The sequence below is a fragment of the Jatropha curcas genome, chromosome 11 (assembly GCF_041381405.1).
Source record: "Jatropha curcas cultivar XTBG-Jc1 chromosome 11, XTBG_Jcur_1.0, whole genome shotgun sequence".
NCBI lineage: Eukaryota > Viridiplantae > Streptophyta > Magnoliopsida > Malpighiales > Euphorbiaceae > Jatropha > Jatropha curcas.
In genome coordinates, this window is record NC_143161.1 from 19516048 (window position 1) to 19542869 (window position 26822).

The 26822-nt window shown below is 35.4% G+C and overlaps 1 protein-coding gene across 4 annotated transcripts in view; it reads right to left on the reverse strand.

Moving 5' to 3' along the window:
- The window catches only part of ATS1 (phospholipid/glycerol acyltransferase family protein), a 43602-nt gene that overhangs the window by 11100 nt on the left and 5680 nt on the right, over nt 1-26822 (reverse strand). For 2 of the 4 annotated variants that reach the window (XM_012225396.4, NM_001305998.1), the window contains 10 exon segments: nt 19890-19987; nt 14140-14226; nt 13948-14045; nt 6036-6093; nt 5553-5654; nt 5402-5463; nt 5195-5305; nt 3575-3653; nt 2111-2230; nt 1932-2045 (listed from right to left, as the gene is read on the reverse strand). In XM_012225396.4, the coding sequence (XP_012080786.1) occupies nt 1932-2045; nt 2111-2230; nt 3575-3653; nt 5195-5305; nt 5402-5463; nt 5553-5654; nt 6036-6093; nt 13948-14045; nt 14140-14226; nt 19890-19987 (929 nt within the window). 4 annotated transcript variants of the gene reach the window in all.

The following is a 26822-nucleotide window of genomic DNA, read 5'->3' on the forward strand; positions in this document are numbered from 1 at the left end:
CCAATAGTTCTTCTTAGTCGCCACACCGAGTCGAGGTCGCCGAAACAAGAATTGTCAACGGAGCTCGCCGGAAACAGCCACACGCGCCGGCGCGTGAAGAACAGTCAAAATCTTCAGGAGGCACGTGTGCACATGCGCATGGTCGGACAGCGACGCGGTTTGGACGGAGTGCCGATCAGCGTTCGTTCTTCCTTCTGAGACGAGCGGTGACGACCAACTCCCACTTCCGGTGGTGCAATGTGTATCTCAGACTACTTTGCAAACTGAAACCGCTGCCGAAAAATACACGACAATGGCTCTGATACTATGTAGAAATTAAAGGAAAGAATATATTTTATTCCTTTCAATTGTGTTATATTTTTCAACCTCTACTCCACTCTATATATATACAAAAAATTGTTCCAATATAGGAAGTAATCTAAATAGGAATAAAGCTAAACTAGGAAACATAATCTTTACACTAATTAGGAATAAACCTAAACTAGGAAACACATTATTTTCTTTAATCACAATGATTTCAACAAATAGATGCAGATAAGTTATGTTCATGCAAACTATACTAGAATACTCTTACTTCAACAGTACATAGGTACATTTAAATTATTGTTAACACTAGTAGGAATGACAAATACATAGGTTGGGGCAGGTTTTACATTTTCAATCCCTGCCCCATCTAGATCAGTCTAAATTACTGCCAGATATTCCTAAACCACTACAAGAAGCAGCAAGGAAATCTAATCAGTATGAAGATCTACAAACACAGAGAATTTGCACAGGCAGCAGCCAGAAAATGCATTGCAGCAAGCAAAAAAAGAAACAGAATTATGCACAGAAAATTCAGAACAAAATGCAGGCAAGTTCTATGCAGCAGTTGGAAAAGCTAAAACAGCAACTGCAAAGACCTAGAGAGCAGAAACTAAAGGCAGGATCACAAAGACAAGAAGACAATGAGCCTTGGTGCACAAATTGATAAGCTAGATAAGGCATTAGAGAGGTTAAAACTGCCATATTAAAGGGTTAAAAAGAAAACCTAACTCCTAGATTTGCATCAACCGGAAGCTGAACATGAAGAACCAGAAAAAGCAAGTCAGTATTTTCAGAGAGTTAATTCAACAAGTTGATGTGTGAAGAACACACATACAGATGCACTACGTGATAAGAAGATATATAACAATTTGAAAGACAATTTGCACAAAACGCTGATGAGACCTGCGATCTTACAAGGGAGTGAATGTTAAGCCCTGAATATCCAACATATCCAAAAGATGAATATCGTATAAATGAGAATGTTAAGATGGATGGGTGGTCACATAAAATCGGGCAAGATTAGAAACGACCATAGTGGAAAAAAGATGCACAAGTTAGACATAAAATGAAAGAAGGATGTCCGAAATGCATTATTCATGTCCTTCATAGATCCCAATGTGCTCTGGTTCATAAGTGCGACACATTGATGGTGGAGGTAACTAAAAAGGAGGTAGACCTAGAACCACATGCAGGGAAAATGTTCCAAAAGATCAATTACTTCCTGACATTAGTGCAGCCTTAGTTGTAAACAAAGCGGAATGGAAATAAAGGATTCACATAGCTAACCTCAGCTAGTTTGAAATTAAGACTTCGTGTAATAATTTTTATTGATTTTAAATAGATCTGGGCTTAAATGGCCCTAAGATAGAATAAATTTGGCCTTAAAATTAAAAATTGAGCTTAGTTGGACCCAATTAAATAAGGGTCACTTTGAACATTGATCCACTGTTACATTAAGAAATGGTAAGCATAACCATTTATGGTTCGGCTTTTAATTTTTCATGTTAGGCCAAACATTAAGAAATGTAAGGCTTCCAATTTTTCCAGTTGTGCGCTTGCTTTCAATTATATTATGACTACAAATCAGTTAAAGATGCATGACCAGTGTAATGATTTTGACCAACCTCTTCAGGATTTTCACAACTACCAGCAATTTCAGAGAAGCTGATTCCCGGTGCAATTGATAATCCAACCCCATGAAAGGAGATCACTCGTTTCTCTCCAATTTCCTTTTGCACCTAAATAATTCCAATGCATTGAGACATACTATCACAAAAAGACATCAAATGAAATGAGGATATACCTGAAGGGGAGGGGGCATTATGTCATGGCATAATAATGCCAATGGATAAATATGCCCAGGAGCACCAGAATGTTCAGCAAGCCTTCTCATGTTATCCACTGAAGAAGCATCAAATGGTGCCTGCCCCACTTATATCAGCATTAATGAGTGTGAAGGCATCACAGAAACAAATATGTTGCTTATTGATGAACCAGTGCTTAAGTATTCCCTTTTTTTTTTTTCTTTTGCCACAATAAGCAAGGAAGATAAAACATTCCCAACCATGCTGTGGTTAATATCTAATCATAAGTTGCAAGAATTCTTTAACAGTTCTGTCCTAGATTAATTGTACACTCTTTTCAAGAAGCTAGAATCTATAACTGCTTTGCACTTAGCAGGAGAGTGATTCCTCAGAAGCATGCATAAAGTAGGTTTTGATGCATATTAGCACCCTTTAAGCAAGGATAATTTAATTTGAATTTTTCCAGAAAAGTTTATTTTATTTTATTTTCATGTCACCAAAAGGAAAGATCAATTCTGAAGGAAATGATAGAATATATTCATTCATTTTAGGTCTAGAAAAAAGTAGGTTAGCAAAAATATGATGAGGCACAAACACAATGAAAGAAAAGAAAGTATGGACCAAGATGATTCTTCACTCATACTGCAATTGAGCATACTCCAGAACCAGAATGCTGAATGATAAGCAAGAAAAGGTTTTTATGCACCACAAATCATAGTTCCCAACAAAATGACCAGTATTCTACTCATGCTAACCAATATATTGACAATTCACATCCATATGTCTTGAAAGCTAAAACACTGGATATGGTTTCTAGTGATAATTTTATCTTATAGTTTAATCACAAAGAAAGAAGTCATGAACCTTTTCCCAATTTTGCAGTTTGGTCAGCACTTTCGAAATAGTCACCTATAGCATATACCTCAGCTATTGGTTGCAATCATAACTAAGCCGCTAAAATACAATTACAAGAAAACAATTAACTCATTGACATTTGGCCACTGAATATATTTGCATGAATGCTTAACTTCACGCACGTATAATCAAATCAATTTAGGAACTGGCTGTGATTGCAGTAGATAATTAAAATATAGGATGTAGACGTAATTGGATATTTCCTGATAAACACGAATGATTGTAAACCATTAAATGTTGAGAATTTTTCAAGAGATTAACCCATGTTTGATAATATTCAGATGCAAGATTAGAATAAATGGTGCACTATAAGACGAGAATTAGGCTCCAAGATTACTATAAAATCTATGGCTATGAGGAAAAACAGCAGTAATCTCAAACCGTTTAAACAATAATGTGCAATGTGATGAAATGAATCAAATAAAAATCTAAAAAGCATTATCTTTCCAATATTTCTTTTACATGAAAAAAAAAATGAAGGTAAAAATATTTTTTTTTAAATAAGGAAATAAGGAAAAATTAAAAAAATAAAATAAAAAAGCACTTACTGGATACCATTCTCCAGTCAGATGATCTGGGCGGTCCCTACCACCACTTGGGGCAATCCACACTATTCGTGACCCACCCCTGTATTCGAAGTAATAGATTAAGATGATTTCTGACATAAAACACTCACATGTGTGTGTAAGGACATCAACAAAATGGAAGAATCTTGACAAACAAATATAATCTAAGTGAAAATCGTGCAAAGTAACAAGTATTGCTATCTTTTCAGCATTCAGTTAAACAATATTTTTTTAGCCAAAATTTTAAATATTTTTTACAACAGACCCAAAAAGATGAGGATTTATCCTATAGTTTTGGAACATTTATATGGTGTAAAACAAAAATCATAATGCAACATCACATAGCTTTATTCAAGTTCATGGGCCCAAAACAGTCCGGGCTTAATAAGTGGACAAGTGTTGGAACCATCTTGCATAAAACCAATTGGCTTGTGCTAGGTCCAATACTCATCCATTTACAAGTCCTTGCATCACTTTGTTAATTTTTCAACATGAGATTCGTTTGCAACAAGCTTTAAGATCCATGCAAAAAATACAATTGCTTATCACAGAATTGAGATATTGTGAACCCCAGATGTGACTGCTAAATTTTCCACCTTTCTTTTCTTTTTTTTTAAATTATTTCCTTTTCTTAAGTTCAGTATTCCTTTTGAACATATTCAGACCTACTCTTATAGACCCATTAAATTGCAGGGATATATATCAGTAAATATACCAGAATTAGCTTCAGCCTGATCAATGTGATTCCTACATGAGTATTACATATGCAGTCCTGAATCCTGAGTGATAAAATTATTTTTAAATTCTCATTAATTTTTAAGATAAAGGCATTTGCTTTAAATTACACAAGACTCATTGATTGATGCAAACAATTGTTCAACCTGGAATAAAGGTTTATCACACTGACACGACTCCTGTGTACACAATTTCCCAGTCAATTTACTAAAAGGTCCCACCTTCAATTTATCTGTTAATCATACCATCTTGACTTGAACCAACAAAAGGTTTTGATTGTCTTTAAATACCACAGAAAGAAAATAATGTATATAAACATTGCACAAACATGATAGAATGAAATATGGGAAAACATGGGACAAAATACATCTGAATCATATTAAAGGGAACTAATCTTTGAACTTATTAGTCATCCTCTAAAATCTTTTTCAATTTCTTTTCCCAGTTCTAAAGATTACTGCGGAAAGAAAAATTTTCTACGCACGAGTTATCCAAGATGTAAAAACTTTTAAAAATAAAATACACCAAATAGTGAAACAATTAACTGAAACAGGAATGACAAACCAATAGAAAGACAGTGGTTTCAGAAAACCAAAATTCCATGACCAACAAACTCAACAATTCACTCAACCAAGACTTGCATTTTATCGAAATCATACTGTTTGGTGAGACACATTAGTATTATAGTTGAAAATGTAGTCAAAAGGGCTAATTGTGAACTGTCCAAAGAATCTATTCCCAAATGAATTAAATCTATTTCAGGGAATAGTAGAAATAGCGAATATTGAAAAGTCATGAACACAGGCCAACATATTTCTTATATCCAATATTTTTTTTTGCCAGATGATCACGAAGCAACTAGAATACCTTAATAGAATGGCCATCTCCTTCAAACTCCGTATGTTTGCTCTTTTCTTCATCTCAGTAAGCTCAGGAACATCATTCATGTGTTTTTTTGAGTACACGCATATAAGATTCCTGGAAACAAGCAAATCTAAGAATTTTTACATAATCAATTAAAAAGCATGTGATAGAAGAATCAAAGTTGAAGAAATGTAAAAGTTTCATAAGGACCTTCCCATGCTGAATGGCTTGCAAAGAGGATCTGTTATGACTCTATCACCTGCTATATAGATCTGCATTATTATGAGCGGAATTAGGCCATGCAAGCATTTCAAACACACAAATTGCCACTTAAGAGTCAGGTTTGAAAAGATCAGTTAACCAAATTCTCAGCAATATAGGGCTTTGTTTTCTCAAGCAGCAATGCAATTATAGCCGGGTCTGCTTCAGTTTGGTGATTTGACATCAAGACAATATTATGACCCTGGAATCAACAATAAACAAATAACTATTTCATCCAAAAATTTGATATCTAACCATGCCCAAAAATGTTATTGAAAGAAGAAAAAGAAAATAAAACCATGCCAAGAGAATATTGGAAGATTCAAATTTTTTTGTTGACAATGTTTTCACTTAATGATTAATGACAAAAAAAATATACCTATCTTTAACAAATTCCCTATGAACTTTTTTCAGAACAAGAATGCATTGTCTAAACATGATTGGTCCACTGTCAACTAATCAACATAGCAAAAGAACAGTTTAAAAATATTTTCTCAAGATTACTGAGAAACATTACTGCACAAAATTATTAAATACTTAGCAGTAACCAGAGGGTAACTACCCCAATAATAAATGTAGGTACCTGCTGAAGCTTCTCTTCCACTTCATGGAAAAGGGAAATATTGCCAACATAAGAATTTCTGCAGCCAATTTATAAGTGTGGATAGCATTAGGATGAACATATCTGAGTGGCACAAAATATCTCAATTCAACTGTGAAATTTAGGCAATATAAACATAAATGAACAATATAACTTAAATAATTGTCCCTTAGTTTAAGAGGCAACATTGGATATAAAGTGCTTCTATTAAACTAGTTTATTAATACTTAGAAATGAAAAAAATTAAGTACTAAGAAAAAAGAAAAATTGCAAAAAATTTAATAATGGAACCTGATATGGTTTTGGTCATCCCAATTATCTTCAACAAGTTTATAGAAAGCTAGAGCAGAGCTAGTTATTTGGAAATATGAAAATGTAACACCCACCAGAGAAAAGCATAAATCTCTGTACTTTATTGAAATCCTCTAAGTGAGCATATGGTCGACGTTCAAGCAAACGAGACATGCAGAGATGATAAGCAAGACCAACATTTTCAGGAAATAAGGCTCTCTAACCACACAAATCTAATAAGATACCATCCTATACTTGTTCCCATGTAACCAGTTAAACACCAGAAAAGCCCAAAATATGGAGTCTTCTCACTACATAAAACAGTTCAATAATGACAGAAGAGATGCATAACATTAGTTTCAGTTTTCACATATATAGGCTCTCTAATTGCAACAAATTTAGTTGGAAACCATATAATGTTTACTCATTTCACAGTGAATGCCACAAAACTTAAACTCATGCAGTCTTATCATTAGATGAACCGGCTACGTTAGAGAGAAGAGAGGCATTTACTTCCTGAAAAAACTAATCAATATCAATTGGAAGTAAGCAAAGCAAGTTGATTGAAAGAGTAGTTAACTGATCATTAGAGTATACAGCCCAGCAAAAAGAGAGCATTTAGCCATCTAAAATAGCATAATGAACCAAACTGATGCATTGCACAAATTTCAGAAATTTGTGCTATTAGTATTTTTGTTCAGGTTTTTGATATTTTAAAACCAAATAAGCTAAGTCATCATTTCAAATTTTTGTTTTCTATAATAAAATCATAATTTCTTGTTTTTTTTTTTTTTCTTGTTCTGATGAAATAATAAGCTAAAAAATTTCATTTGCTTAAAGCTTCTAAGACTAAAATCAAAAGCGCAATCTAACTTATTGGAAAGCGAAATAAAATAACTAAATCAATTTCTTTTATATTGCGAGTTTTCAGATCAATTTAGTTGACAGATTTAAACCTAAAAAAAGGATAGGTGATTTAAAAAGACAGGTTTTTTGGTTATGAGACACTTCAAACCACATTGTTATGACCTTGGGTGAATCATAACTCAAAGGCTAGCTGTTGAGGTTGAAGAGCCAAGTTCATATAACCCCACACTAAAATCCCATACTTCCAATGTGGGAACCAAGACAAGTCCCTTCCCTTAAGTTGCAACTAGGATCCTAATATCCAGCCATGCTCCGCAGTCCCACTGCCACGATGGTTGACTTTGTGCTAGGGTGGTTGTGTGCTAGGGTTTCTTTTTCCTAGCCTAGGCGAATACTGCAATTCCCGTGTCACCACCCATGTAGTTCGATTGCAACTAGGAGGAGCAGTGTTGGCTCTGATACCAATTCTTATAATCTTGGGAGAACCATACCTCAAAAGCTAGCCATTGAGGTTGGGACTATCTTGTAATTATTGTTAGAATATTTTGTAGCTATAACTACAGCTACGACTACAGTTTGTAATTAGCTAAGTTTACTTGCCATATTTGTATATATTTTTTTTTTTTTTACTCTATTTAAATCTAATGTGTTTGAGGGAATAATCAAGCAAAAGCTTCAAACCTTCTCTGAATTCTTCATGGTATCAGAGCCAAACAGGGCCCGATTTCTTCTTCTCTGATCTTCTTTTCCCTTATCAAATGTAACCCTTTTTTGCCAAAACGCAAATGATCTAACCATGGCCCATTTTTTGTTCTCACCGCCTATCCTAGAAGAATCGCTGATGGCAGTAACCTTAGTCATCAATTTCCATCACCGAAACCCTTGCTGCGACGTCCACACGCCGCCACAAGTTTTTGATGGCCGGTACACACGCCGGCGCATGAGCTCACTTTCTGGTGTCGTCTCCTTCAACGATCACCACCATCTGATTCGCCCAAGTCCAATGGTCCTTTTTCAAGTCACCCCTTTCACTAGGTCTTTCTCTTTCTTCTGCCAAGGTACAAAAAGCCCCCTTGTTTCTTCTAAAAAGGTACAACTTTTTCCTTCTTTGCCCTTATTCAGTATCATAATGACTCGAACTACTGAGCCCATCCAATCTATTTAAATTTCTTTTCTCTAGTATCCCCTGCTACCACTATTAAACTATTAGGCAACAATAACTATATTTAATGGGCTTCTTTAGTAGGACTATGGTTTATGGGGCAAGGATATGATGATCATTTAAGTAAAAATGCCAATGAATTTTGCCATAGATAGGACAACACGGTGTAAGATTGATGCATAATTGTGTAGTTTATTGTGAAACTCTCTTGATGCCAAACTACTTCCTTTATTTCAATCTTGCAAAACCTAAGGTCTAGACTAAAGCCCAAACGTTGTATACAAATGACATATAACAAATATACAAAGTTGTCTTTGATATTGTCCATTTGCAGCAAAATCAACAAGATATGGCTAGTTATCTTGGACAAGTTGAAACGTTGCATGAGCATTTAATTATGTTATGCCTTTCTCAGAGAATGTTACAACACAAGAACAACAGACGAATAAATTCTTCATGGTCTTGGCACTTATAGGTCTTCAACCTGATCTTAGTTTTGTTCGAGATCAAATACTAACAGGTTCTACTATCCCCACACTGGAAGATATTTCTGCTCTGACTTCTTTGCATTTCTGTGACTCCAACATCATATCCTAATATTGAAGCATCAGTGTTTGTTGTACAAAATGGTAGTCAAAAATGGAAAGGAAACAAATCTAAACATTGTACACATTATGACAAACCTATTCATACCTGGGGAACCTGTTGAACATCGCATGGTAAACCACCAAAACATCAATCTACTAGTACTAGATGACCAGTTGCTCACATGGTTCAAAGTAATGGAGCTGAAATTCCTTTGCCTGGTACATCAAGTAACTCGATCACTTTGACATATCCGATTATGATGAATATGTACACTTTTGGGCTACCAAACAATTACCAATACAGTAGTCATCCTCCATATCTCAATCTAACACTTAGTTGCTTGTTTGACTAAATCCACAACCAACGATCCTTGGGTTCTTGACTCTAGTGCTTCTGATCCCATCTCTAGTAATGAAACACTTCCCTCAACTGCCACCGCTTCTCCAGACTCATCATCCTAGCTAATGGTCCACAAACTGAGATCAAGGGCATTAAGGAAATTCAACCCATTCCTTCAATGACTTTGACTTTAGTCTTATTCATTCCTGAATGCCCTTATAATTTACTTTCCACTAGTAAATTGACCAAACAACTTAATCGTATTGTGTCCTTCATAGTTGACTATGTCTTTGTGCAGGATCAACGTGTGGTGAAGATGATTGAAATAGGATATGAGTCACAAGGGTTGTACTACCTCTCCATTCCTAGAATTACTGTTGCTTTCGCTACTATTGCTTCCACTGAACTTCACAACCGATTTGAACATCCTAATCTTACCGAACTTCAATACTGTAGTTCCTAGTTTATCTTCATTAACTGTTTTAGAGTATGAGTCATGTCAACTCGGGAAACAAGCTCGTGTTTCTTCTACTAAACATGTCAATAATAAAGCCTCATCTAAGTTTGACATTGTTCATTCTAATGTTTAGGATCCTAGTCGAGTTAGTACAACTTTGGGATTGTTAAGGATTAGTTGTAAATAGAGTTCTATTAGGAGTTAGATTCCTAATTAGTTTATGATTTATATTCCTAATTAGCTCTGATACCATAAGAATTCCTTATCTATAGATCTATGTAATCGATTGATGAGATACAAGAAATACAATTACAATATATTCTCTCAACATGGTATCAGAGCCTTCCATTCACAAAAAATAAAAAATAAAAAAAAAAAAACCTAAACTTCCCTTATGAGAAGCCACTGCCACCCTAGGAAGCCTTTCTAGGGTTAGTATTTTGCCTCACCGCCCACCCTAGGATATTCTCCAGCCGCCGATCAACAACAGTGAGTTACATCGTCATTTTTGGGCTTATTCAATAGGTTCGTTTGCTGCGATTCTGTTGCAGCTGTGTCGGGCAGTCCTCTGCTACTGTTGTTGCTTTAATTTGCTGAGGAAACATATTTTTCCTTTGCTGTGACAATTGGTTTAGGTAATTTTCGATGATTTGCTAGTGATTCCTTTTTGCATTAGGGTTTAGTACTGCACCTTTGCTGCAGTTACAGGTATTCTGCTTTTGAACCTTCTCCTTTATCGAGAGCAGTGCAACCCCAGTGAATTGCATTGTGTTCTTGGCCTTCAGTGGTGTGCTCCGTTTGCCAGATTTTCCTTTGCTGCGTTTCTGAATATCTGCACTACTGGGCTTCCTCTTCGAGGCATTGATTATGGAAGCTTGAAACAGCCCTATGAGTTGTTTTCTGGTTCAGTGAGATTTGTTTCGACAACCTAAGTGTGTTGTCTTAATTCTGCTACTACTATTTGGTTTGGGTTTCTATATTGCCATAATGAAGTGGGTACAGTTGATGAGTATGGTATTGTGCTTTGCTGAAAGTAGTAGTTTGTAACAAGTTGAGCATGATTAACATCTATCATCTATGCTCCAACTCGAGGGGGAGTGTTAAGGATTAGTTGTAAATAGAGTTCTATTAGGAGTTAGATTCCTAATTAGTTTATGATTTATATTCCTAATTAGCTAGGTAGCATAGGAATTCCTTATCTATAGATCTATGTAATCGATTGATGAGATACAAGAAATACAATTACAATAGATTCTCTCAACAGGGATTTAATTACTTTCTTATTTTTATTGATGACTATTGCCATTGTACTTGATTGTTTCCAATGAAAAATCATTCTAAATTATTCTCTATCTTTCAAAAATTTTGTGCTGAGATTTGAAATCAGTTTGGTGTTTCCATTTAAACATTACACAGTGATAATAGTTGAGAAAATTTTTGTCAACCATTTAACGAGTTTATATCTTCTCAAGGTATCCTTCATCAATCTTCTTGTGCATATACACCAAAACAAAATGTCGTCGAACAAAAGAACCGCCATCTCATCCAAACAACTCGTATTTTACTTCTTTGTAATCATGTTCTCCTAAAAAGGATATGGTTTGTCTTCCTCTCCGTGTCTTTGGTTGTACTTGCTTTTTTCATGACCATACTCCTGGGAAAGACAAACTTCAGCCCAAGTGAATTAAGTATGTTTTTTTAGGTTATTCTCGTCTGCAAAAACGTATACAAATGTTGACTCCATGTCTTCAAAATTTTTTGTCTCTACGGATGTAACCTTTTTCGAGACAACTCCTTCCTTTCCAAGCCAGCCAACTCATTAGCACTTAGTTTTTGTACTCCTTCTGATTCCTATTCTTCCAAATCCAGCCATATCTCAACCACTTCAAGTTTATTCTCGTTCTCCTACTACTGACCTTTTTTTCCATACAAGTACACAGCCTAGTGACTCAACTCCTACACCGGTCATGCCAATATAGAAGCAGCTGCTCCTCTCATTGATCTTCGAAAAGGTATTCGTTCCACTCGAAATCCTCATCTTGTTTACAATTTCTTAACTTATCATTGTTTATCTCCTTCCTATTACGCCTTTGTTTCCACCTTGTTTGTTGTTTCTATATCTAAGAATGTCAGTGAAGAGCTTGTCAATCCTAGCTGGTCCTCAGCTATAACTAACGAGATAACTACTCTTCACAATAAAACCTCCTGGAAACTTGTTCCATTGCCTCCTGGCAAAAGTACCATTGATTGTCATTGAGTTTATGCCGTCAAAGTTGGTCCTGATAGCAAAATTGACCATTTTAAAGCTAGGCTTGTAGCCAAGGGGTACACACAAATTTAAGGTCTTGACTACAGTGATACTTTTTCACCAGCGGCAAAGATTGCTTTTTCCGACTTCTTTCTCCGACAGCTATTTACCATTGGCCTCTTCATCAACTCGACATTAAAAATGTTCTTACAGGAGGAGTTGGCTAAAGAAGTGTATATGAAACAACCACCTAGTTTTCTTGTTCAAGGAGAGTCCGGTTTGGTATGTCGATGTCGATCTCTGTATGACTTGAAGCAATCTCCATGTGCATGGTTTGAAAGGTTTAGTGTTGTTCAACAAATGGCATTAGTCGAAGTGAAGCTGATCAATCAGTTTTTTACCGACTTGGAGATCATGATAAATGAACTTGATTCGCGGTATGTGTTGATGACATTGTCATAACAAAGGAAATATGCACTAGATATACTAGAAGAGACTGGCATGATAGACTGCACACCTGTGGATACTCTTATGGATCCTAATGTGAAACTTGTTCTAGGACAACGGGAGCCATTTAAAATCCTGGCAGATACAAAAGGCTTGTTGGTAAGCTTAATTATCTCATAATCACACGACTAAATTTTTTTTTTTTTTTTTTTTTTTTTTTTTTTTTTGCAGTAAGTGTGATTAGCCAATTCTCCAGTCCCCGTGTGACAGTAATTGGGATGTTGTTGTTCGCATTCTGACATATATAAAAGGTACCCATGGGCAAGGCTTATTATATGAAAACAAAGGTCATACACAAGTAGTTGGCTACTGTGATGTAGACTGGGCAGGTCCTCCATTTGATAACCGATCTACTTCAGGCTATTGTGTTATGATTGGAGGAATCTAATATCCTGGAAAAGTAAAAAGCAAGATGTTGTGGCTAGATCAAGTGCAGAATCAGAATATCATAAACGGCATTGATCACTTGAGGGGGGTGTTAGAATATCTTGTAATTAATTATTCTATAGTTGTAATTAGCTAAGTCGACTTAACACCCCCCCCCCCCCCCCCCCAAGAAAAAAATATATATATATATAAATAAGAATATGTATCTGCCTCTAACAGATTCATTAAGCACCCTTTTATGTTAATTGCATATAAGGTCAATTGTACATCCATATCAAAGCAAACAAAACAACAATGCAGGACACTATAAAATAGAATATGAAAAACTTTAAATTACGGTGGTGAAAACAACAAATATTTATGATTTGACAATGCTAAAATCAGAAATGTACACCAGGAAAAACTTTCCATATTATGTCTAGATCCTAAGATAATTTTTCAAAAAATAACAACATAGAACCATAATATCCCAAATGCAGAACATAGACCAAAATGTTAAAATCATAAATGTAAACTGGGGAAAACTCCCTATATTATGTCATTCGTACTAGGACAATTTTTTGTAGGCCTTACAGTCATGCAAGGTCTGACTGTGAGATCAAATTAGAGAGAGAAGAAGAAGAAGAAGAAGAAGTGAGAGAGAGAGGGAGAGAGAGAATTTGGAAAGGGAGAATATTATTTCAGCAATGAATTGATTACAGCTGATGTCACATCAGTCCTTTACATGCATGTTTGACAACTCAGCAATTCAAATGCCAAATCATCTCAATTGCTCAGAAAATGTGAAATTTCAATTGAATCACAAATTTGAATGAAGAAATTACAAATAAAACCCAAAATTATACAATTGAATTATTCTGATTACCTTTATTTCCTAACATTTTTCAAACAATAACAGCGCAGACCATGATACAAATTAGTCAATATTCAAATAAAGTGAAAGTAGTCAATACTCTATCAAGTTTGAGAAAGCTGTATCCAGATAATATCAAGCCACTAAGACTAGATGAACAAGGGATAACATAATAACATAAAGTGCTGGGCTCACCTAAAATCAACCAAAGGACGAATATAATTTTGACCGAAGTTATAGTAGTCAAACGGCTCTCTCAATGCTCTGTGATAATGTGAGAAGACAAAAGGGTCCTGAAATTTACTGCCAATTTCACATAAGAAGTTCATGCAAGCAAATAATTTCAGCTATTGAAGCATCTTGATGAGGTATTAGCAATCCAAATACCTCAACATCCAAGCTTATACGATCCAAAGCAACGGCCATATTTGACAGTATGATCTCTTCTGCATTGGGAGTTCCACTTTGTATCACCTGAAAAGACACCCAATGGATATAATGACTTAATGGAAGAAAAGGAAATGCCAAAAAATTGTAAATGGCAGAACAGTATTCAAATAAAGTTCGAGAAAGCTGTATCCTTTATGGAGGATATCTTCAAAGAAGCATGAAGTAAATCAGGGATCTGGTACATTATAATTTTATGCGTGAGTTTTATGCTGAACAACAATGATTGGTAGTACCAGAAATGTTAGAATGGGAGGGTTTTCATATTGACAGCTATGGAGACAATGCACAATTTATGGCAGCAAGGAAAACTCATTCCAAAAAAATATATATTAAAAAAAAAAAAGGAGACACACGTAATGATACGGATCCACCACCACCAACCACCTATGGAGCTCAAGGGAACAAGGACCACAACAATGGCAATCCATTAGCACTTCCTAGTGGACCAATTACAAGAAGCCGTGCAAAGAAGTATGGAGCAACCATGTCCTTATACATTCAAGGGCAAATCACACAAGAGCTCCATGACCTTGCTTTCAACAAGTGCTATGAAGAACTTGAAGAAACACCTAAGTTTCTCACATTAATAGAAGCACATGTTGAGTTGGTAAGCACGCCCGTGCAAGGTGACACGCCCCAGGCCGTGCAAGCTACTGCCTCTCAAGGAACAACACATGATCTGGAGCACGCCCGTGCCAACTAGCACGCCCCAGGCCGTGCACTCTACTGCCTCTCGCGAAGGAAGCTCATCCATGCGCGCACGCCCGTGCGCCTTGGCACGCCCTAGACCGTGCACTCTACTGCCTCTCGCGAAGGAAGCCCATCCATGCGCGCACGCCCGTGCGCCTTGACACGCCCTGGACCGTGCAACTGTCTGCCTCTCATTAACATAGTTAGTTTATTTTGTGTTTTTGCAATGCTAATGGGTTGGGCCTCCAATATTTCGTCCACCCTTGAATAATTAGCCTTATTTTGATTAGATTTAGTCAATCTTTAGTGGATTTGGATTAGATCTCCAAATCCTTAAGTTGTTATGATTTTATTAGTCTTATCCTTAGTTGGTTTAGATTTGCTAAATCCTACTCCTTAGCTAACTCTAAATCCTTTAAGGATCTGGACCTCTTAGATTAGTATAAATAGCTTGTTATTTTGTAATTATAAACGATTATTCAATGAATTAAAGACTACTTCTTCATGCTTAGGCGTGTTCATGTTTTTAGAGAGTGTGAGATTGCATTCTTCTAATTGCATCAAGAATCAAGGTAAACTTATCAATTCTTTGTGGCGTTTATCTTATTCTTTTACTCTATTATTGGTGTTCTTGCTTCTTTAAGCTTTGGGTGCCATAGAGGGGAATTTATTCTAGATCTTTGATCTCTTCCAAAACTTGTCATTGAGTTCATGAAATTTATTTTCATTGGGTTCCGCGTCACGTAATGGATGTAAAAGATATTCTCGTCACAAAGAAACCAGAACAGTACATCAAAAAGAAAATAAGACTAACGAATAACACCTTGCAATCTCCTCAAGTGTGTGACCAAAGAAACTCTTAAGGACCCCTAAAGCATAGTTCATAACAAGGCAAAAATAATTATCTTATTTCACAGCAACCACAAAGCAAATTCTGGTTCTGAAAAATCCTACCTTTTCTGTACCAAAATATTCTAAAAATCACTGCAAAAATTGCACAATCCCATCTCCCCCTACCAAAAGCCTACAAATTCACTCCATAAATCCTCTAAATCTTGCCTTCCCTCACAAATGCCAAAAAGATATTCTCGTCACAAAGAAACCAGAACAGTACATCAAAAAGAAAATAAGACTAACGAATAACACCTTGCAATCTCCTCAAGTGTGTGACCAAAGAAACTCTTAAGGACCCCTAAAGCATAGTTCATAACAAGGTAAAAATAATTATCTTATTTCACAGCAACCACAAAGCAAATTCTGGTTCTGAAAAATCCTACCTTTTCTGTACCAAAATATTCTAAAAATCACTGCAAAAATTGCACAATCCCAGCTCCCCCTACCAAAAGCCCACAAATTCACTCCATAAATCCTCTAAATCTTGCCTTCCCTCACAAATGCCAAATTATTTGTCTAATTTGACCATGAAGTAGTGCAATGAAGAAAACAGATGTGAAAATGACTAGTTCACCTCGAAGCAGGTGATTCATGTGGCAGGAGATAGCTTTGCTAGGTTTTCATATTTTCAACAAATCATTCTTATTAGTTTGTTGGAGAATCAGAAGGACCCAGAAGTTTTTATCACTAGGAGAAGCAAATACATATGTTTAATAAAAATGACAACAGGAAAAAAAATGCTACAGAAATTATGATAGATGCAATAAAGAAAAATGAGTAAATCACATGTAGTTCACATATGAAACCCACAAAATTCACCCAGCTCAAAGTAAATAAATAAGGTTATTTCTTAAATAAAAATATCTACTAATTTTAACTTGTGGGTTCAATATAATCCTTAAGTAAATTAAAAACTTACAATTTAGATCATAACATTTTCCTGGTTTTTAAGGGAAAAAGTCCAGACATCAGGATTACAAGCTTCCTGCAGTTAACTACAAGCCCATTAATTTTATAAAGTCATTAACAATTTGAGCAGGGGCTTAATGGTTTTGGGTGGTGGGCCAGCAATGAGGGCAAGTGCCTCCATTGCTTGATGCTAAATCCGCTCATGCCCTTTCTTTAGACAAATTGATGCATTCTGCATTCTTAACCTTCCAACTTTGAAATTGTTAAAGGAAAAGGAATGACAGTTGGAACTCATAACACAATAAAGACAAGTATCAACGAAATTACAGGAAAAATATCATGAAACTGTCCCAAAATGCAAATTTCCCTATCTAAACTACAAGAAGGCCAAGATGAATTAAAGAGTTCAAGTAAGGACAAAAGATCCAACATCCGCCTATCAAGTTTCTCAAACTAAGAAAATTTCCAAGGAACAGATGTACATCAAAAGCAGGTAATTGTGGACAGCAAAGATTTTACGAAGGCATATGAAAATATCAAAAGAACTACCTCCCTTCCAAACATCTTCCCAAAAACAAATGCAAGTCCATCTCTAATTTCAATTCCAATCAATAGGAGAAAAGTTGACTACCAAGGATAACATGCAAAATATAGTAATCAAATTAACTTGGAAGATTTCATGAGTGGCATTAATTCCTATTATAGCATCCTACCAAAAGAACTTTTAGACAAAAAAAATAAAAAAATAAAAAAATAAAAGACACAAGAAGATACATACAAGATTTGGAAAAAAGAAAGAAAAAAAAAAACAGATCGAAAATAAAACTGCCCAGGATTCAACAGATGCTGTTCGCAGTGAATAGAGTAGAAATGCAAAAGAGATTATGTAGCCCAATAAAGTTAGTTGAGATAAAGGGTCTATTCGGCAAAATTAGCTGTTTTGCTAGGTGTTAGCTGTTTGAATAGTGTTTCATAAAACACTAAAAGCTAAACGTTACATGAGTTAAAACGTTAAAAGCTACTTAAAAAGTTGTTGCCGAATACAGCCAAAGGCTAAGAAAACTGAGTAAAAGTTAAGTAATTCAGTCCTTGATTTTAATGCTACAGCCTTGAAGGAATGAAGTTTGCTTGATTGAGCTAAAAAACCACTAAAGCAAAATGTTTGAGCTCAATTTTTGGAATCCATTTTTACCAAAGATTGAAAACCTTAATTTTTTTTTTCTTTTTTATCATTTTTTTTATTTCAAATATTTGTGTCATTTTAGGAGCTCTTTACACGTACCTTTGTGCAATCTGCTCATCCAAAAAGGGAAAAATGGTTAACATCTATGAGGAAAAGGATGAGCTTATCATGGCCCTTTCTTTCTTCCTCTTTTTTTTTTTTATTTTTTTTATTTTATGTTCTTGAGAATAGAGAAAGACTCAAAACAATTATATCTGCATCAACTCAAAACGATTATATCTGCATCATAACAAAAGAAATCACATACAGATGCAACTGTAACAGCCAATTTATTGTAGCACTTTAAATGTGCTATAGTACACACCCTACTTATCCAGAAAAGCAAAAAATGATTAGCATCCATGAGATATAGGCTGAGCTCACAGCGGCCTTTTTTATTTTTGAAAACATAAAAAAGACTAGAAACAGTTAGATCTGCATCATATCAAGTGAAATCACACAAAGATGCAACCATAACATCAGTAAGAGTCATTACAACTCTCCAAGAGGATTTTATAACAGCATCTGCCACAGAAGAGAAGATTATACGACTATTTTCAACAAGAAGCATTTTAGGTCCTTTAAATCCCAAGGTAAATAGCTACTTAAATTATACATATCTGATGCATATTTATTCAAAAACAAGGATTTTATGAAAGAATTGTGGCCATGAATCAATAGATTTACATTTATGGGGCCAAGAATGGTTGTGAATATGAATATGTTCAATTGAAGACAATGTTTCAATAACATCCACTACAGAAAAGGAGATCAAACAACTATTTCCAACAAGAAGCACAGAGGTCCTCTTCTAATTCAAAGGGATAGATACTTAATCATGCAAATTTGATGCATGCAACTATCAAACACTTCAATGTTTTAATGGAGTAAAGGCCATGAATCACCAGGACTTACATTTACTAAACCAATCGAATACTGAACAAGAAAGGTTGACGCAAATGATAACTTGTTATTTTCTATCAAGACAAGATATTTGAGATGGATTTGTGCTTAAAATTTCATTATCTAAATATATACAAGTCCATGACAGTGGGAGATTTTTTAGCCGAATATGAACAAGGAACAAAAATCAACCATCAACAATTCCAAGTATATGTTTAATAATTTTCCAGTATTAATACTTATATTTTGAACATCATTGTCAAAGAATTTGGATTTAATTACCACAACTAGTCATGAATTTCGTTCTATTATGACTTCGATATGATTAGCCCATTGTTTTAATGAATTTATAAAAAACAACTTTAAGAAACAAATTGCAATTGATAACTGAAACAATTTTCAAAATTGTATATCTGTCAATAAAGGGTGACAAGGTCAAAAGACCGAGCATATCAAAAGAGCAAGAAAAAGTTCCAGTGTTGGGTTGTAACAAACAAAACAATCTATTTGGGATTTCAATTATGCCTTCCCATTCAATATAGTTGTTGAGAATCTAGGCCCTAGGAGCAAATTAATCAAATCAAATTCAATTATATGTTTAATATTGGGCTTATAATGAGTTGGGCTTACCTTTAACACAAAATGGCCTAAGCCATTTTGGTTGGTTCACCCTTCACATCATATGCCCTTTTAGTTAGTTGTATTTATCCGATGTGGGATTACCCACATACTCCAACAACAGTTAAAGAATATACATTAGTACGTGAAAACCCTTCACAACTACTTCCGCTGCTAAGCAACTCCTTCAACATAATTTCAAATGACAAGCAATCCTAGACTCAGCAACGAAATGGACCACTGACTCTATGACTCAACATGGGCCACTAACAACCAACTCACTTGATGCACTAATGAGCTATATCTGCTCCCCGTCAAACAATATGGTTAAAGACATGTTATTGGCCTTTTGTTTATACGACATATAATATTTTCATGCAAGTACAGAAATCATACTAGAACATACATGAATTATCCATTAAAAGGATGAGTTTTAAGTATATATATTTACTGCATTTCTATAATTCTGATACAATTCTTCCATCCCTGCTGCAACATTTGAAGGCAACCTCCCTGCTTCTGCTTCTTTTCTAATTCCAGACAGCAAATCTGCACAAGTATATTCAACATAAGAAAACCTATCCTCTGCATTAGTTTCAAAATAAAATATGAAATTGTGCATAGATTAGCAAGAAAGTCTCTTGATGAATAATGAAAAAAATTCATTTGTTTCTTATTTTAGTTTTCTTTTCTAGAGTTATTTAATTCAATTTGCTACTTGCTCATTCTCTAACCATTTTTTCTGCCAGCCAGGCCTTGATTTTCAACCATTTAACCTTAATCCCTTGTAAGGTTTTATTTTCATAGCTTCATGGAAACCACAAAAAGCAATAATCATAAAATCTCAATGCAACTTACAAGCAACTAATTCCTAAAACTTCATTTTAAGACAGCTTCTAATATAATGGCGAGGCCTTGATTTCCAACACTAACAGAACTGCAATTTATAAAGAACTGAACCAAACCAACCAAAATTTTAAGAATGTAAATAATATGATAAAAATATATGTTAAATATATATTTAGACAAAAATTTATAAATATATACAGTTAAAATTTCTTTTTTTTTTTTTTTGAACAACTTTCAGTTCAGTCATTGGTGTTTCACCGAGCCTAACCAAAATTTACTAAAAATTAAAACTGAAACCAAACTGAAAATAGTTTTGGTTGATTTTTTAGGTTTGAACCGAATAATGCTCACTTCTACCAGAAACTACTAGAAGAACCCATAAATATATGAAGAATTACATATGCAGGACTGCTTGGAAGGCTACATATGCAGGACTGCTTGGAAGGCTAGCTATTAAAGCTGGAACTTGGGATTATGAGGAGGCTTAGGGGGGATAGATGTTTAGCTGAACAATTAGGGTTTATATGAGAATAGGTTAAAAGGCAAAGAGAACATAAAAGAGAAGGTTATGTGTTTAGGGGCAGAGCATTGTGCACAGTGAGGAGTAATTGACAATGATAAATAGCACTTCTGAACAATACCCATGAGTAGTAAGTAATAAACAATATCGATGAACTGTAAAAATAAAAGGATAAACACTTAGGCTTTGCACTTAAACTTCCTCCAGTGTGGGTTGACTTGCATCACACAACTTGAAGTAGCATATGCTGGTTTTTATTCAATAACAAAAGTGGATTGAAAATATTATATTCCTAGGTTTTTATAGACTTAAACTGCTACACCTTTAAGAAAAGGACTTCAAAACTAGTACACATCCTCTAAGTCAACCCAACAAAGATTCCTAGATAAGACTTAAATTTACAACATTGCCCCCTTAGACTCAAAGTAATTGACCAGCTGCTAATTTATCTAAATAGAAACATAAGACATACTCCAAAAAGACTGGAAAATATATTACAATGCCCCAAATAAATCCATAAAATCTGAACCATAACTCTAAAGTTCTTGGAACTTGAAAACTGATAGAGCTACATCTCAAGTCTTACCAACTTAGACTTCATTAAAGCTCCATGGACAAATTTTCCTAAATAGCCAAAAACAGAATAGGTGATGATCACAGTAAAATATCATCTCCCCATGTAATTTTGCTTGTGGAAACATAAAATACCTTGAAGCTTATATATTAAAGTTTGATATTCAAGAAACAAAGAGGATACTACTAGGAAAACGTTTTCTACAACTTGAAAATGGTGGATATGCTTAAACTCAAAATTTGACACAAGCTGCATTGCATATAATTCTTGTCCCATCCTTGACTGTACTTCATTCAGACTCAAATTTTCACTTCTCTTGCCCGTGTGCAATTGCCATCCACTTGACTTTCTTATTTTCTTTGACAATCATTCCATGTCTATAACAATTTATTTTTAAAAAATTATATTTCTGCATTAACTATGCTGAACTATTGGTTTTCTTGACTTAAATACTAAACTTGGCGTGCCTTGTCAATAATGCCCTCCAACAATATCTCAAATTTGAGGCCTTTATTTCTTCAAATCTGCTGCCTGTTTTATAGAGGTTATGTTTTTATCTTGAATCTGTCACTAATAAAATAATAAGCTTCAGGATGCATAGTATTGTTCCTATATCTTTTATACAACCAATGACTACTTATAAAGTTACAACCAAATTTCTCAATGAAGTTGTATAAAGTTACCACCAAATTTCTCAATGAAGTTGCCCATGAGTTATCTTTTTAATTCAAGGATGGATAAGGGCATCAAGCATAGAGGAAAAGAAGAACCATTATAGGATTTGTATCAAAGTCTCAAAATTCCACCTGAGAGGTTGTCCAGACGACTAATGCATATCCCAATTTTACATTTATTATGTTTTAGCACTCTCAGGAAATAAGAGATTATAAATGATAGCACCAAAATATCAAATATTTCATTACAAGGACAGAGAACCTCTTCCCAAAGCATAGTTGGGCCTATATGTTAACGCATTCATCAAATGGTTTAGGGATTGATTAGCTACTCTACTTTTAAAATTAACCCATGGCCTATATAACCATCAGCTTTGAATTGTTAGAACCATTCACTCTAAATGGGAAAATGCAGGTAAGAAGCTAGAGCTCGTAAATCAAGTATGCCAGAGATTGATATTATCAGTCAAAAGTTTGCAAAAATGGCGGTATGGTAAAAAAGGAATCTACATTCAAAAGAAAACAGTGGTACTGCGGAAGAATTAGCTTGAAAAACTAAAGAAAAACAAAGAAGTATAGAAACCTTTAAAGACAAACCAAAACATTCAAACCAAAAGTCAACAGAACTACACCATGCCTGAATTGTTTATAAAAGGATTATTAAAGTGCTATTTTTCTTCTTAAATTAGTAATTCCAAATAGAAGCTATTTAAAAATAATAATGAACACTAATGGTTATCTAGAAATAATGTGAACACAAAAGCCTTCAAGAAAACAACACCAAAACTCTAGCATATTAAAGATTCTAAACTTGCTTAATTATCATAATGCACCAAAACTAAATTGATAATACAGGAATTATATGAACGCCACATACATGTTACTCAAAATTAAAACATATATCAAGAACTGATTGAATGCTAAAAGTGATCATGTTTCAACTCAAAAACAAATAAGCACCTCCGCATTGAAAATCGATGCGAACTCCAAAACCAAATTGATTATTAGGTATAGATAATCATATGGTTGGTATCTTTGAAGAAGAAGAATGAGAGGAAATATTGACATGATTATTCCCTCAAGAATTGGGGATATAAATAGTACTACATATGTACAATATAGGTAACTAATCAAGGATCCCAAATAATCTGCTAACTAATCAAGGATCCCAAATAATCTGCTAACTAATCAAGTATCCCAAATAATCTGCTAATGATCTTCTAATTATAGCTCCTAATCTCAGCAGCTAATTACAACTAATTACAGCTAATTACAGCTAAATACAGCAGCTAATCATAACACTCCCTTTCAAGCTGGGGCATACATGTTGTATGTTCCTAGCTTGCCACAAATGTATTCAATTCGAGGTCCTCGTAAAGATTTGGTCAGTATATCTGCCAATTGATCATTCGAACTGACAAAGGAAGTAGATATGCATCCTGACTCAATCTTTTGTCTGATGAAATGACAATCGATCTCAATATGTTTCGTTCTTTCATGAAACATTGGATTTGAGGCAATATGGAGTGCTGCTTGATTGTCACATATTAGTGTCATCTGTTTTATTTCTCCACACTTCAACTCTTGAAGAAGTTACTTGAGCCAAACAAGTTCACAAGTGGCTAATGCCATGGCTCAATACTCTGCTTCTGCGCTTAACCTAGCCACAACATCCTGCTTTTTACTTTTCCATGATATCAAATTTCCTCCAATCATGATACAATAACCAGAAGTGGACCGTCTGTCAGAGGGAGAACCTGCCCAATCTGCATCTGAATAGCCAACCACTTGTGAATGACCCTTGTTCTCATATAATAGACCTTGCCCAGGAGTTCCTTTGATATATCTCAGAATGCGAACAACAACATCCCAATGACTATCACATGGAGACTGAAGAAATTGACTAACCACACTCACGGCAAAAGAAATATCCAGTCGTGTAATAGTAAGATAGTTTAATTTTCCAACAAGCCTCCGATATCTGCCAGGATCTTTAAATGGCTCACCCTGTGCTGGAATAAGTTTTAGATTGGGATCCATAGGACTATCCACAGGTTTACAATCCATCATACCTGTTTTTTCTAGTATATCAAGAGCATACTTTCTTTGTGAGATTGCAACTCCAATCTCGGACTGTGCTACCTCAATCCCAAGAAAATATTTTAGCTTTCCCAAATCTTTAGTTTGAAAGGTACTGAATAAATGCTGCTTCAGTTGAGAAATCCCTTCATGATCATTGCTAGTTATGACAATATCATCAACATAAACAACTAGATAAGTACATTTCCCATGATTTCCATGCCAATAGAAGACTGAATGATCAACGTCACTTCGACGCATGCCAATTATCTGGATAACAGCACTAAGTCTTCCAAACCATGCACGTGGAGATTGTTTCAAGCCATAGAGAGATCCACGTAGTCGACATACCAAACCAAACTCCCCCTGAGCAAGAAAACCAGGAGGTTGCTCCATATGTACTTCCTCGGTCAATTCCCAATGCAAGAAAGCATTTTTGATGTCAAGTTGATGAAGAGGCCACTGATAGATAGCTACCAAAGAAAGAAGAAACGAACAGAGGCTATTTTGGCCACAGGGGAAAAAGTATCACTATAATCAAGGCCATAAACCTGTGTGTACCCCTTTGCCACAAGCCCAGCTTTCAACCTATCAATTTTACCATCTGGTCCAATTTTAACCGTGTAAACCCATCGACAACCAACAGTGCTCTTCCCAGGAGGCAAAGAAACAAGTTCCCATGTACCATTATTATGCAAAGCAGTCATCTCCTCAGTCATAGCAGCAGACCAACCAGGATGGTTAAGTGCTTCACTGACACTCTGAGGGATAGAAATAGTAGATAATGTGGAGACAAAGGCATAATATGAAGGAGATAAACGGTGATAGCTCAAAAAATTGTAAATAGGATGAGAATTACGAGTGGAGCGAATACTTTTGCGAAGGGCAATGGGAGCATTTTCTGCCTCTGTATTTGGCACGACCGGTGCAGGAGAATAGATCAGAATAGGAGATGAGTCACTAAGCTGTATATCTGCATTCAAAACAGGGTTAGTAGTAGGACGACGAGAATAGACTTGAAGAGGACGAGATGTAGCTGGAGGAGGAAGAATAGGAAAGGGGAGAACATTGGAAACAGATGGTTCAAGCTCTGGCTGTTTAGAAAAATAAGCGGTAGTTTCAAAAAAAGTAACATCAGCGGAGATAAAGAACTTGGAAGAGATTGGGTCATAACACTTGTACCCTTTCTGAAGACGAGGATATCCTAGAAAAATGCACTTAATGGACTTTGGTAGAAGCTTGTCCCTGCCAGAGGTATGATCATGAACAAAATAAGTACTCCCAAAAACACGAAGTGGCAAATGAAAGGGGTCCTGTTTGGGAAACAAAACAGAATGAGGTCTTTGATTCTGTAAAACAGAAGAAGGCATCCTGTTAATAAGAAAACAAGCAGTAAGTACTGCATCCCCCAGAAATGAAGTGGGACTTGATTATGAAGAAGTAATGTTCGTGCTGTTTCAATAAGATGACGATTCTTTCTTTCGGCAATTCCATTCTGTTGGGGTGTATAAGCACAAGAAGATTGATGGAGAATACCCTGAGAAGACATAAACTCATTAAATTGCTGAGAAAAATATTCCCGAGCATTATCACTGCGTATATGTTTTTATGGAAACACCAAATTGAGTTCGAATTTCAGCACAGAATTTTTGAAAGATAGAGAATAATTCAGAACGACTTTTCATTAGAAACACCCATGTACAACGAGAATAGTCATCAATAAAAGTAATAAAATAATTAAATCCCAGAATTGTACTAACACGACTAGGACCCCAAATGTCTGAATGAACAATATCAAACATAGCCAAAGCTTTATTATTGACAATCTTAGGAAATGAAACACGAGATTGTTTTCCAAGTTGACAAGATTCACATTCCAAAACACTTAATGAAGATGAGCTAGGAACTAAATGTTTAAGTTTAAGAAGACTAGGGTGACCCAAACGATTGTGTAGAAGCTTAGCGGAAGCATTAGAAGCTAATGTAATAGTGGCCTTCAGAGGGGATATGTAATATAAGCCATGTGACTTATATCCTATTCCAATCGTCTTCCCCGTACGCCGATCCTGCACAACACCATAGTTAGCTATGAAAAAGACAATGCAATCAAGTTGTTCGGTGATTTTGCTAAGGGAAATTAAATTATAAGGACAACCAGGCGTGTATAAGACAGATTGTAAAGTTACCGATGGAATAAGTTGAACTGTCCCAATGCCTTTGACTTTAGTTTCTGAACCATTAGCTAAGGTGACTGTGGATGACTCTAGAGTAGGAATGAGAGTAGCAAACAATGTTTCATTACCAGAAATGTGATCGGAAGCGCCGAAATCAAGTATCCAAGGAGCACCAGTTGAGGACTGAGACAAACAAGCAACTGAAGTGCTAGAGTGTTGTAGACTAGATGACTGTTGTTGAGCTTGTTGTTTGGCTGCCTAGAATTGGGCATATTCTTCATATTCTGATCCTGTCAGGGTGATGCAGTTGCTTGATGTACCAGGCAAAGGAAGAATTCCAGCTCCATTACTCCGAACCATATGAGCTGCAGGTCGTCGAATACCAGCAGATTGATTCTGAGACGGTTTACCATGTAATTTCCAACAGGTTTCACGAGTATGTCCTAGTTTATCACAATAAGTGCAGTGAACCTTATACCTATTACCTTTCCATTTTTGATTACTATTCTGGATG